Genomic DNA, 14,511 nt, shown 5'->3' on the forward strand with positions numbered 1-14,511 from the left:
AAAATAGTTTGTGTATATACATATTTATGTATGTTAAGTACGTTTTGTACTTTCTCATCATTATTATTGATAAGCATGTTTAAAGATATTTGAATAATGAGAGTCTTAACCTATTTGACCCACATTGTGAAATGAAAACTTGTTCGAAAAAATTGCTTACATATGTTGAATTTTTATATATAGAACAGTATATGAGATATAACGTCAACCGGAAAGTCAAAATTTGATAAAGAAGTAGCATTTGAAGGTTTTGATGAATCCTCCAAAAAGTAAACGGTGTCATTGCTCATTTTGATACCGATTCCCATGAAAGCGTGTCTTGCTATATTTATAGTGGTACCTTATATCCGTACTTTTCAATGTGCTCTGTGTCAACTACCGGAAGAGAGAAATGTTCCCACTGAATCATGTTGATTTAACTTTCGAACCTTGTGTATGAAACCTTTCAGAAGGGATCTTTTTGTACAGCAATTGAATGAAATGTATTTTTATCGTATTGTGTGTACATAGTATATACATAAAAAGTCTTTTGTATACCACTGATTTTCTCTATATTTTAGGTGTCAATGAGGTGTGTTACTGATCAAGTCTGTAAAGCGCACTATTCAAAACAAATGGACAGTACATCTAATGCTTTGCATAAATCTTCACCTAGCGCTACTTTAGACATTCCTGCTGTATTAGATCAACAATTAGCGGCTTTGACTCATCACAAACGACAGTTAGAAAAGAAGGCAATTTGTTTGTCACAACAGAATCCACGCGAAAAACTTATATCAGAGGCTATAAATTTTGCAAAATCTTCGTCATATACGCAGGAAACTGAAGATTGCATATCTAACATAATTTATTCGAAACCTCATATATTTTCATCGCACGTTGATTCAACAGCAGTTGATGCAAACGTATCTGAATCACCGAGTGATACTGAAAGTGTTCTAAATGATTTAAGACAAACAAACCCTAGAAAGTATTTTAATCAAAAACCTGATGCAAATCTTATCAAAACCCAAGATAATGATGACATAATTCATATGCGAAGTAAGATGTCTTCTAAATTATTTTGTGAAGAAACAAAAAAAGGTATGTATGAATAAGTTGAAATATTTATCTATTTTAGTAATATGAAAAGAATGTGCTAAATTTCGGAACAAAATATTTTATTTACTACTAAAGGACCCGTCCACACCTCACTGTGGCTGGAACATAGATAATACTACTACTACCATCTATGTATATGATTTCGATTAGTTGGGTTATTACTATTGTTAATGAGTTATTTATAGCATTTTTTGAAGCAACTTGTGTTAGTTTACAAAAAAATTGATCATAAAGCATTTCGTGTGTTAATAAAACATTGCTTTTTTAGGGAAAATACTGTTGAATTTTTTCTTAGGGAAATCCACCGTTTGCTAAGCTGGAAATAGGCGAAATGAGCAAAGTAGGCACCTCACAAGTTCATAATCCGAGAAAAACAACGAATAACTGGTTCTGAGAAGTGTTTAAGTGCTCTCTAATCGGAATAAAGCCGAATTTTTGCGTCGACGATAGAAACATAGCTCCATCATTTCCCACTGGAGTCCAATCGACAGTCATTCTAGTGGACTGCACATGATGAACCGGTTTTCAGGCGTGGTAAGACGAAAAAGGCGGCTGGAAAGGTTATGACATCAGTCTTTTGGGATTCACGTGGTACAATACATTCTCAACGACTGATTACTGTGGCCGTTATAATCTATTTCACTGTGTATTTGGTTGCAGTTCCTTTCTTCTATTCCACATACTTAGCAGTTGTATTATTTTTTTAGGTAGAATACGCATATTTTCAAATGATTGCTACAAACATGAATTTTGAACAAATATGCATGATTTAAAATATAATTTTTGTATTTATGAGTTGTATTGGATTCTAATATAAAAAGATAAAAGGTATCCTATGTCCTTACCCTGGTTCTAAGCTACCTCCCCACCAATTTTCAGCCAAGCCGTTCAGCCGTTCTTGAGTTGTAAATGGTGTAACTAAACCAACTTTCTATAGATGTAAGTTTGTTTTTATTATTATACCCTGAACAGGGTATATTAAATTTGTCACGAAGTTTGTAACACCCAGTAGGAAGCGTCGGAGACCCTATAAAGTATATATACAGTGATGAACGAAAGTATTGGCACAGCAAGATACCTTGACTTTGGCACTGTTTTTTACCACTTATAAAATAAGTTTTGTATACCAAATAAAAATGCTTAGTTAGGACGAGTAATTATCAATTATATTTCCTTTAATTCATTTAATTATCTCTTGTATTTACTTAACAGTAGTTAAAAAAAGAAAAAAAACGCTAATTTTAGCGAAACAAAAGTATTGGCACACCCTATAAAATCAGGCAACTTAGTTTGATTTTTATTAATTATGGCAACTCTTTTTTAAAGTACCGTTAATTATACGTAAGCAAATGTGTTGCTGTAAAGAATCAAACTACAAAACTCAGTGTGCGTTTATTTTATAGTTAAATTTGCTTCAATTTTATTAAAATGGGCAGCAAAAAATGTGAAACCAACGAATCTCAACGGAAAATAATATTATATTTGCATAATCAGGGTAAATCGTACGCTGAGATTGGTGAAATGATGGACAGAAGCCGATATACCATACGGAGTGTTATTCAACGTTTTAGAGGAACTGCATCTTTACAAAGCGAAAAACGAACAGGCAGGCCCAAGGCTTTAAGTGATCGCGAGCGTGGTCAAATAGTCAGGAAGGTAAAAAAGAACCCCAGAATATCATCCACACAAATCGCTGCGGAAGTTAAAGAAGAGATGGGAAAAGATATTCATCCAATAACGGTCCGGAGAACACTGCATGAAGCTAATTACAGTTCTCGACTGTACAGTTCTCGGACTTCTGGGACAGTGTACTCTTCTCAGATGAGAGTAAGTTCAATATATTTCAATCTGATGGTCGCCAAACTGTGTGGAGAAAGCCTAACACCGAATTGCAAAAAAAAAACCTTGCTGCTACTGTAAAACATGGCGGTGGAGGGGTAATTGTCTGGGGTTGTATGTCCGCTGCAGGTGTCGGTGAGCTAGAATTCATAGACGGCATTATGGCCAAGAAATATTATATGGAAATTCTGAAGAGAAATGTAAAAATAAGTGCCGAAAAATTGAACTTGCCAGAGTCATTCACATTTCAACACGATAATGACCCGAAGCATACGGCTTATGATGTACGCATGTGGCTGGTACATCACATAAAACATACATTACCGCATCCCCCTCAATCGCCGGATCTTAACCCAATAGAACATTTGTGGGAAGAAGCGAGCAATATCAACAAAAGCTGAGTTGAAGGTGGCACTAATGGAGGAATGGCGGAATATTGGCGCCGAAACGACACAAAAATTGGTTTCATCAATGCCAAACCGGCTGGAAGCAGTCATCAAGCAAAAGGGCTTGGCCACAAAATATTAATTTTATGTATAGTTTACTACTTTGTTATTGTTTTTTTTTGTATTTTTATGGAGTGTGCCAATACTTTTGTTTCGCTAAAATTAGCACTTTTTTTTTGTTATAACTACTAAGCATTTTTATTTGGTATACAAAACTTATTTTATAAGTGGTAAAAAACAGTGCCAAAGTCAAGGTATCTCGCTGTGCCAATACTTTTGTTCATCACTGTATAATTGATCAGTATATTGAGCTGAGTCGATTTAGTCATGACTGTCTGTCTGTTGTTGTTGTTTTAACGGTTTATCAGTACCCGTTAGGATGGTAAGGGTTATCTTTGTTGTCATCGACGTCATCTAACGGGAGGCTCAGGAAACGTGCTGTTTCGACGGGGTCGGACCAAAGGGAAAGGGGTGTTAGATGAGTTGGGTTTGTAGGGCATGCAAAGAGGTGGTCAGAGTCATGCGGAGACTCGTTGCATGCAGAACATACATACGTTGGGTATGTCTGGGTCGATTCTGAATAGGTAGGAGTTTAACCTGCTACAATATTCAGAACGAAGCTGCGCTAGGGACACTCGCGTTTTTCGCGGCAACTTGAGCTCTTCGTCTGCGATGAGTGGTGGTTTGACTCCAAGAACGCCATTCACGGGAAGGGAGTCGGCGAAGGTGTTAATGGCTCCACTGTGAATGGCGGTCAGTACCTTTCGAAAGTCAGTTGCGTCCGAAGTCCGGTCGGCGTACTGTACGACGTCGTCGACGTAGTCTAGGAAGGACCTTTTGATGCTCCTAGGAGGCGCTTCCGCTCCTAGCAGATGGCTGCAACGATGATTTCTGCGAAAACATCCCAGCAGGAACTGTTTGGAGAGGAGTTCATTATGCTCCTTAACCGGGAGCATAAGTGTCTCTCTGTGTAGGTGTTCGATAGGAGACATCAACAGGCATCCCGTCGTGGTCCGGAGTGCAGTATTCTGGCAGGTCTGGAGTTTCCTCATCTGCGTACCACTGCATCCAGGCGACCATATAGGTGTTGCGTAGTTGAGGACCGGCCGGCCGATTGCCTTGTATGTTGCCAACAACGTTTCTTTGTCTTTTCCCCATGTGCTGCCCCATGTGCTGCTCTGTGGCTTGGCAATAATCGCGGTTGTATGGGGAGTGAAGGAGTGTAGACTATCGAAAGTTACACCTAAAATCTTAGGATTAAATACAGTCGGAATTTTCACGCCATCGACTTCAATATTAAGCTCAAGTCTATACTCCTTCGTCCAGTTCGTAAAAATGGTCGCTGTGGATTTGGTGGGGGAAAGGGTGAGGTTCCGTGCAGTGAGGAAACGAGAAAGGTCTGAGAGGTAGTTGTTTACCTTCGAACACATGCCATCGTTTCCATTGCCCGACGTCAATATAGTACAATCATCTGCGTACGAGGTTATGGAAACCCCCTCTGGTGGCTGCGGGAGTTTCGAGACGTAAAAATTAAACAGTAGCGGCGAGAGGACACCACCCTGCGGAACTCTTCTCGGCTTAGATGTTTCACTTTGAAATAGTACGGATGATTGACGACCGTTCAGGTAGTTGCTGCAATAGCGTTGTGTGTTTGACTGTGTCAAAAGCTTTTGACAAGTCTAACGCTACGAGGACCGTTCTCTCGCAAGGTGGCTTCTAGTTGGGGTCACGAACTCTCTGAGCGTTTATGACGCTAAGTGCTGTGGTGGTGCTGTGCACTTTTCGGAATCCATGCTGGTGGCTGGCTAGGCTCAGGTGGTGAGTGAAGGTCGGGAGTAGCAAGCCTTCAAGTGTCTTCACTACTGGGGAGAGGAGAGTTATTGGCCGATAAGATTTTCCTTTGTTGGCGGGTTTCCCAGGTTTCAGTGGTGGGACCACTCTTTCGACTTTCCACACATCGGGTATTTGAAGACTGGTCAGCGACAGATTGAGGACCTTGGTGAGATAGCCTACTCCCGTCGAGCCTAGATGCTTTAGCATTAGCTTGTTGATTCCATCAGGGCCAATGGATTTGGAAGATTTTGCTTTGTTGATGACACCCTGAACCTCCTCATCGGTGAAAGTAAGTGGCGCGCAGTCGTTTGGCATTTTGCACAGCCGTCGGTTAACACATCTCTTGGCTTTGTCTACCGAAGGGTGCAGTGTAACATGCCGGCTAAAGTAGCTCGCGCACTTCTTTGGGTCCGAAGAGGCATGACCATTGAATTGAACCGCAACTCGGTCGTCGTGTCTCTTCGGGTTAGACAAAGCTTTGACAGTAGCCCAAAGCTTACTCACACCGGTGGAGAGGTTGCAGGACTTCAGGTGCTCTATCCATTTTGTCCGCTTATGTTGATTTACCATACGCCGAATCTCCAAATTGAGATCCCTTATTCGGGGATCCCCGGGATCGGCATGGCGTAAGGTATCGCGCTCATTAGCTAAAACGGCTGCTTCGGCTGGGAAATTGGGGCGGATTTCCGCTATTTTTCCAGCCGGGATGAAGCGAGCGGTAGATGCTACGATTACCCTGCGAAAACGACGTTCGCCAACGCATACGTCCGTAGGAATGGGTAGAGCGTTAAAGGTGCTCTCAGTAAATTCTGTGAAGCCGACCCAGTTAGCTTTGTTAAAGTTAATGAAGGTACAGAAACGAAATCGGAAGGTTCCTCGATCGAGATAATGATGGGCAGATGGTCTGATGCGAGAATTAGCATAGGTCGCCAGGTTCTGCTATTTATCAGACCACCGCAATGGTAATATCGGGTGAGCTTTTACAGGTGCCCATAACTCTGGTGGGGGCTTCGTCATTCATTGTGCAGAATGTCGAATCGTCAATCTGTTCCGCCAGCTCCATCCCTCTGGTGCGCGTTAAAGTCGCCGAGTATCAAACGGTTTTCACTACGAAGTAGCGCACCTATATTCGGGTGATATCCTGTAGGGCAACATGTAGCTGGGGGATGAATATATTGAATATTTCGAGCTCGACATCGCCTGACCGGATAGCTATACCCTGACATTCCAGGGTAGTATCCCTGCGGTCGATGTCCTCATCGATTAGACGATACTGCACGGTGTTGTGCAATGTGAAGGTTAGGGCACCACCATTATCGCGCTCGCGATCTTTACGTATTACGTTGAAACCTGCACAACTCAGAAGATCTGAGCGGCTGTCTAGTTTGGTTTCTTGGACCGCAGCTATCGATACGCGTTCCCGATTCATAAGTGCAACTATCTCCTCGATCTTACTCTGGAGTCGGTTGCAGTTGAATTGAAGTACACGGGTTTGTCGCGGGTGTCCGTGGGTGATCCCGGGGGTGAGGGAGTGACGTGTAGGTGGTACTTGTTGCAACTGCAGAACCCGCAGGGGCGGTTGTCGCGCTGGGGTGTTGGTTGGCGACGCCACTGTTGTGTGTTGCGGGGCAGACTCCTGCAGCATGGGGCAACGCACGATTCACTCCACTCACGTGTGGTGGGCAGGCTGGAACACGCCGGGAAATGACACCAGCCAGTTCAGGAATTGCACTTAACTGATGTCACGTTTCGACGTATGACGGTCTGACACAAGAAACAGACTGTGCGAGGAACCAAGAGTTGCTGATTGGTTCTCGCACGAGGATTGAAGCGGGACGAAGGTTGGGGGGGTAACGTCCGGTGTGTTTAACGTGGGAACCTGCTGACGACAGCCTAACTCCACGGTACTCAAACGTACACGGATCAAATCAATGCGTTGATCAGCGCCCTGAAAATGAAAGGCATTTCCAGTACCAATTGGCAGTGTGGAATGGACACACTAACCACCTTGGTAGGGTTCGAGGCCCATCTAAAACCTCTGCCGTACTTTGGGTCCGGCACCCGGTTGCAATGCAACTCCACATTGAGTGATCAAAACACTCTTCCCGCGATTTGTGTATAAACCACAACCACCACGATACTCCCCAAGGGGCCATACCGCATGAGCAGGTTGGAGCGAACTTCAAGGGCTCCTGCTCCCCGTGGTACCAGAATTAAGTCTCCGGTCAGACTTCGTAGCCGCAACTACTACCAGTTGAGCTTCCATACTGCTCTGGACTGGTGACCAGGGGTCAGACCCCATCCTCCCATCCCATGCACCCGCAATCCCCCTTACCTAACCTATCCTAACGTTTCGCTCAACTGTCTTCGCCGCCTAAATATTTCACGCGCAAACCTTTCAAACGTCCCTAAAAGTTCGGCATTCCAGCTAGTGGAGATCACACTGCTCACATCTAGCTGTCCATTTACATATCTGATACCTAATCTCCTAAAGCTCCTGATGCCTGAGTACATTGCGCATTCTGCAATGACATGTACCCAATCCTCATTGCGTACTCCGCACGCACATTCGGGTGTTTCCGATAGGTTCCTCCTATGCAAGAACGCATTCAGAGGCCCATGTCCCGTGAGTAGGAAGCCCGAGCTCAGACAAAATCTGAAGTCGGGGGTTTCCTTCCACAAACCTGGCATCCTGGATGTATTTGTAAGTCACTCAACCGTTGCTGCTATTCTTCCAACGGTCTTGCCACTTATTCCTAACTATTTCATCTAGGAGCCTCTTGCTTCCTAGATATCCCTCCCTCTCTGCATCATTGTCAGAAATCCAATCATTCTGGAACAATGACACACTCAAACCCCTCCTTAACCTGAAAGCAACAGCTCTCTGTATGACAATCAGATCAAGCGGGGGAGCTCCTAACAGCACCTGCATTGCTTCCGTTGAGACGGTGCGAAAAACAGGCAAGCAAGCAAGCATTATAAAACGCTGTATTGAGAGAAGCTTTTGACGCCCCTAGACTGTCGTGGCTGTTTCCCACCATACAGCGGCGCCGTAAGTGGCACAGGCCATAAACAAACCCCGATGTATGGTGCGAACAGCACGACGTCCGAGACCCCAATCACTCCTCAAAATGCGCCGTACTTTGCCCACAGTTCCCTGCAGTCGCTCCTTCACAATTGCTAAATGTGGAGTGAAACTCATTCTCTCACTCATGGTCAGCCATAGATATTTGACTTGCGTCACATACCTGATGCTGACCCCATTTACCCGGACGATAGGTGGACGTACCGGCGACAACCTACCTTTCAGCAGCATTGTCACCGTTTTATCCATCGATATGTCTATACCCACACCAACGCCCCAATTGTGGACAATTGCAAGAAATTGACTATTCACCCGTTCTATTTCACTACGTGAACGACCTCCTACTAAAATAAGAAGGTCATCCACAGAGTGGCTCCAGCTGTGTCAGCAGGGAGTCCATCATGAGTCCTCTACGCTGCGTCCTCTTCTGAAGCCGTATTGTCTACCCGACCAAATACCGCTCGTTTGCTCCTGAAGAAGTTCCACCATTACTCTTTCCAGCACTTTTCCAAGTACTGGAAGGAGACTGATGCTCCGATAGGAGCGAAGATTGCTCCTGATCCTATCAGGGGACTTCAGGAGAGGGACAACCCTGGTTTTTTTCCACTCACGTGGAAAATATCCCTCCCAGACGCACTTATCGTAGATAGCCTTCAGGTATTCTGGAATGAACTTCCACAAGCTCTTACAGATCTCTCCGTTCAAACCATCAAGGCCTGGAGACCGTTTAGATCTAACCAGGCCGAAAGCATACCCCAATTCCCCATCATCTAAAGGAGGGACAGGTACCTCTTATGATAGAGGTGCTTGTGCTTCCGACCTGGGAAAAAACCCACTAAGGAGAGCCTTTGCACACTCAATCCATGTTGATAACAAAGTGTCACCAACACGAAGAGAAGCTATATCATTATTTCTACGACCCCTTCAGATCTTATAGATCGCCAATCTTCTTCTTTGATTCGTATAAGCATGTCTTTGTACTCTCTCATCTCAGTACGTACTAAGATCATGCCGAATCTGGGGTAACCTATCAGAATTGGACCGTCTTGCACGTTGAAACTTTCATCTCAAACGCCTGACAGTCCTCCTCTTTACGGTTAGCTCTTGCGTCCACCATTTAAGTTGTTTTCCGCGGTAGCTTTCGCTTTTCCGCAGCAACCTATCATTCACACCCCAAACTAATGCAGTTAGCTGAGCGATTTGATCATCAACCCCCAACTCCTTAAATTCACTAAGCGGTATTTCAAATACCGCTTCCCTAACAGAGAGTCCATATTGGCTCCAGTCGACACCAGAGGTACGCCAGCGCCGCAATGGACTTACTTGCTCCGTTGGAGGAGATCTGGCAGTAACCATAATTTGAATCAAATTATGATCACTTAGACCCCACCCTCCCTTTATTTCCCACCTGACGTCAAACGCTCTGCTAGCTGCCTGATTGATGAGGGTAACATCAATATCACTAACACCTCCTGGCCCATCGAATGTATAGAATTCGCTGGGCTCATTTACTATATGGAGGTTATTAGCCACCACCCATTCGCTGAGTGCTTCGCCTCGACTGTGGCTTTGGTATCCGGCCGAATGCCGGGATACCTTACTAAACCACATCGAAGACGAGGCATTCGCATCTAGCCCAAGGATAATTGGACTCCTACTCGCAAGTAGTAGTAGCCTATCCATGTATCCCAGGTAAGGATCTAGGGGTTCGCTGAATTTGCAGTAGAAACTAGCGACGACCAGTCTACCGAACTCCCCTTCTATAGAGACGCTAACTCCCAGCTGTGAAGAATCCAGAACTACGCAATCATAGTTCGGATTGTTTACAACTATTGCGGCGTTAGCCCCAAGATCTGTGAATATCATAAAACTGCCAGGCAGACCCCTAACCACACCATTAGTGGCGTAGAGCTCCTGGAGTAAGGCAACGCCAATTCGCACATAACGGCAAATGACCCTTGGCAATTGAGCTGAAACAGCGCGACCATTAGTGCCTAGCAAGTGCGCGCTCCACTATGCTGCAGTATACTGGGCAAGCAGCGGACATCATAAGATGTCCAGCCGGCTTTCCCTTGAAGTGGCAGTTGCGACAATGCGGGGCATTGTTGCAACGTGCGGCTTTGTGACCCTCTTGGCCACACCTCCGGCAGACATCGGACTTGGCCCGACAATCCGCCACCCGGTGGTCGAAGCCCATACACCGGCATTCCGGAAACAACCGGCAACTGGGCTATCGGCACGCACGCGGTAGGAGAACCACTTCACATAGATTCTTCCTTTCTCCAAAAGGGATGACATTACTTTGTAATCTTCTTCCAGGACGACATTCGTCCTACCATCAGCCTTAACCGCCCAGGGCTTGCTCACAACCCTGACGCCGGTTTTTTCTGCCTCAGGATTTTTCTCCTTTACGTTCTTCTCGAAGAGTTCCTCCATGAACTCTTCAAGCTTAAACTCGGTGTGCACACCCTGCACAACTACCCTGCCCATCTTTTTGTTGACGGTCACGCTAAGAACGACCTCCTCAAATTTGGTGTTTTTGGCCGCCATGTCCCTCTCCTTGATGGAGGGGGTCCGGTTGATCACACCACCACCCTTAATCTGCTTTAATGCGTGCACGCGCACGCCGAGAGAAGGACCCACTTCCTTCTGCACCTTCTTGGCCACCTCCTTGGATGAGGTGGCAGGACCCTTGCTCCTTACGACTAAGCACCAAGTCTCCGTTGGTCTTGGCACCCTTGGCGCTATTGCCTCCAGCACTGGTGCCGGTGGAGCAGGCGCCGAAGCTACAGGAGCCTCCATACTACTGGTCGATTGACCAACTGCAGTTTTAATCTTGTGCAGTGCATCCACTTGCCCGCGAAGGTAGGCATTCTCCGCATCACTGTCATTAACAGTGATTCATATTTCGTGGAAACATGCATGAACCCCTTCATAGTATCTGGCTCGAGCTGCTTAGCCCCAAACAACATTGCGCAAAACTCAGCGGTCAAAGTTTGGACTGCTGCAATGTGGCTGAAAGCGTCATCCCCCATAACAGAACCCTTGCCCCTTAAAATAGAACCCTTATTTTGGTCCCCAGTAAAGTAATTATTTCCGCAAGCGGAATTTGGCTCTAAAATTACCTAATTTTTTCCTTCGTTTACCTCCTTAGCATTCTCCTTCCTACCGCTGTCGGTCGTCTCCCCGCTGTCCTTCTCACCATCTTTTGTAGCGTCACTCTTTCGCTGAGCTTTCTTCTTTTCTCCTTTTTTGGATTCCTTCCCACCATCGCTTTCACAGGATTTCCCCGATGATGGGCGTAAGCGGGCTACCCTGTTACGCGGTAAGGCATCCTCCTTCCCTCATCGTCGGATGACTCCACACGGACCACCATTGGCTCAGGCCCAGAGTCATCGTCCTCCCCCTCGAGGAACTCTGCTCCTTGTTTGCGTGCTGCAGACATTGCAGCGAAACGCACGTTCGTGTTCTTCTCTTTTTGGGAAATACCCAAAACGCACTTTGGCATTAATTTAAATAATCCCGATCTGCACTTTTTGGGAAAATCCAAAACTTCACTGCGTCTATTGTTTGCGCAATATCTGGGGTAACACGCACACTGTTTCACAATATTTGGGTAACACCCACACTGCACTTAATCCCTTTTTTCTTGGGAAATGTATGTTTCCTAGAATTTTTCTTTGTGTCTTTTCACAAAATTCTACCTGCGTTAGCACACACACATACACTTTAGAACCGTCCCTGCCCTTAATGCGCACACTATTGTCAAGGTCACTTGTGCTTTTGTAACTATTGTTACACACAGACGCTTTTGTCACAGCACTTATGTCACTAAGATTTGTATGGTCAATACACACACAATCGATATTGTTTTTGTTTTGCTACTTCGTAATTCTCCGCGTACACGTGCGTTCGCCTCGGCTGTTCAAACGCAACTGGTTGCCTGTTTGAGCTCCTGGTGACCGTGGAGGTCCTCTGTTGGCCACTCGGGCTGAGCGGCGGCGCAGCGCGTGACCAATGTGCAGGTGTCGCAGTATTGCGTAGGTGCGTAACTCGTGGTCCACTCCCTGTGAGTCTTAAGGCCTGAGCAGGTCTTAAGATGGCTCCATCCATTGCAAGAATTACACCTGACCGAGGTGGAGATTGGATGGAGCCTTTTTGCGCATACGCAGCAGAAAAATTCCTCCGGGCCCGGGTTGGACTCGATGCCAGCACGAGTCAGGATGATACGGAACAACCCTGCTGCAAGGCGATGCTCCAATGATGACAAACACAAATTAACACTCACCGATCCAAACGGGGTTAGATCGCCGAAAAAACAGCCCTTGGTCGGATAAAATCCGAGTCAATTCCGGTACGTAGAACCGACTGTCGTGGGAATTGTCTGTTTGTCTGTCTGTCCGTCTGTCTGTCTGTATATATACGAACTAGTCCCTCAGTGTTTAAGATATCGTTTTGAAATTTTGTAAACGTCATTTCCTGTTCAAGAAGCTGCTCATTTGTCGGAACTGGCGATATCGGACCACTAAAACATATAGCTGCCATGCAAACTGAACGATCGGAATCTTATATGGAAAACTTTCACATTTGACAATGTATCTTCACAAAAGTTGGCACAGGTTATTTTATAAGATAGTAATGTAAGTTAAGGTATCAAAAGTGCAACTGTTGGTCAACAGAGGGTTAACAAAATATAACACCAATCATAGTCCTATAATTTGAGTTGATCCAATTCTTGCACTCAAGCTTTGCCAAAATACTCTATATGTGCAGTATGTGCGTGGCGTTCGCTCATTGGCCAGCACTGCAACCAACAACGACACCCACATAGCTCGGTTTTCCCGCCAAAACTCACAAATTGCGATGATCCAGCATTACAGCAACAAACAACAAGTCAAACTCAGCTATAAGCCTATGGAGCAGGTCACTTTAATTAAAGTCTAACTATAGTAGAGCACTTAAAAAACTGTAACCAAGCGAGCAACATCGCAGTAGAGGAAAAAGTTATAAAATAATGAAAGGTACAGTGAACAAAAAAACTAACTGGCGCCCAACGCAAGGCTTCTTATAATATCCTTACAAGTGGATTATAATATCCATGGACATAAAAGAAGGACACTTATCCTGCAGGAAAAGGACTACTTCCACTAAAGACTGGAATCTCAAATAAATTTAAAAAAGAAAAAATAATTAAATTTTGTATGTATGTACTAATTTAAGATCAATAAAAGTGGTCGTACTGTGTTCAATAAAAAAGTTAATAAAGCTCTGAAAAAATTTGTTAAAAAAAGAGTAATTTACTTATAAGGTAGCATAAAATAAATTTGTTTTAAATAACTAAAGGAAAAAATATTTTTTTAGTTACAAACTTAATTTTTTCATTTAAAGGGATAATCGAGCACGTGTTTAAAATTTATTCTTATTAAATATTTTCTTCCAACACGTTTATTTTCTGATCGGAAAGCCAAAAATTTTGTATGATTAAAACTTGTGAAAAGTGCGAATAATAATAAAATTTATTTAACTTAAGCAATAAAGATTTTGCTTAAGATTCTCGCTTGATGACCCATTTTGCATAAAAAATTAAAATCCCCAATTTGTCTCGGTAAAAGGGTCTCTTTCATTGCTCATATATCGTTTTAAATAAATTACTTTTTCTCCACTTTTCAAAATAAGCTTGCGTCTTATAAATTAATATCTCGTGATATTTGCTACAAACTACGATTAAGCACGATTTCTGAGCGGACTAGGGAAGCATTTTCCGACCAGCTTGACAAATTAACCTTACAATCGAATCGATTAGCGCCTCCCACTGTTCAGACTTATGCTCCGGTATCCATCAACCCCTTAGTTGTACAAGATAATGCTAGCTTGGACTTAATTAAGTCGCTTCCAGGATTTAACGGCGATTCTTCATCATATCCGGCATGGCGCACCGCTGCGCAGTTTGCAATGAATTATTATAAAGAGGGTTCGGAAAAATACTATATTGCAATGGGCATATTTCGAAACAAGATTACGGAATCTGCTAACTCTACTCTTTCATCGTTCAATACAGTTCTTAACTTTCAAGCAATTATTGCAAGGTTAGATAAATCGTACTCCGATAAAAGACCATTGTACGTTCTAGAGAACGAACTTAGCGTGTTAAGGCAAGATAGGTTGTCAATTTCTGACTACTATGACTGAGTCGACAAGCAATTAACT

The 14,511-nt window shown here is 44.0% G+C and overlaps 1 protein-coding gene across 1 annotated transcript in view; it reads left to right on the forward strand.

Moving 5' to 3' along the window:
• Nucleotides 1-564: 564 nt before the first annotated feature.
• The window catches only part of LOC120779436 (LIM domain-containing protein A), a 699,457-nt gene continuing 685,510 nt past the window's right edge, over nt 565-14,511 (forward strand). The window contains exon 1 of the mRNA XM_040111673.1: nt 565-1,083. Coding sequence (XP_039967607.1) covers nt 567-1,083 — 517 coding nt within the window. The 5' untranslated portion in view covers nt 565-566. The remainder of the gene's footprint in view (nt 1,084-14,511) is intronic.

This window comes from Bactrocera tryoni, unplaced genomic scaffold, assembly GCF_016617805.1.
Source record: "Bactrocera tryoni isolate S06 unplaced genomic scaffold, CSIRO_BtryS06_freeze2 scaffold_11, whole genome shotgun sequence".
NCBI classification, from domain to species: Eukaryota; Metazoa; Arthropoda; class Insecta; order Diptera; family Tephritidae; genus Bactrocera; species Bactrocera tryoni.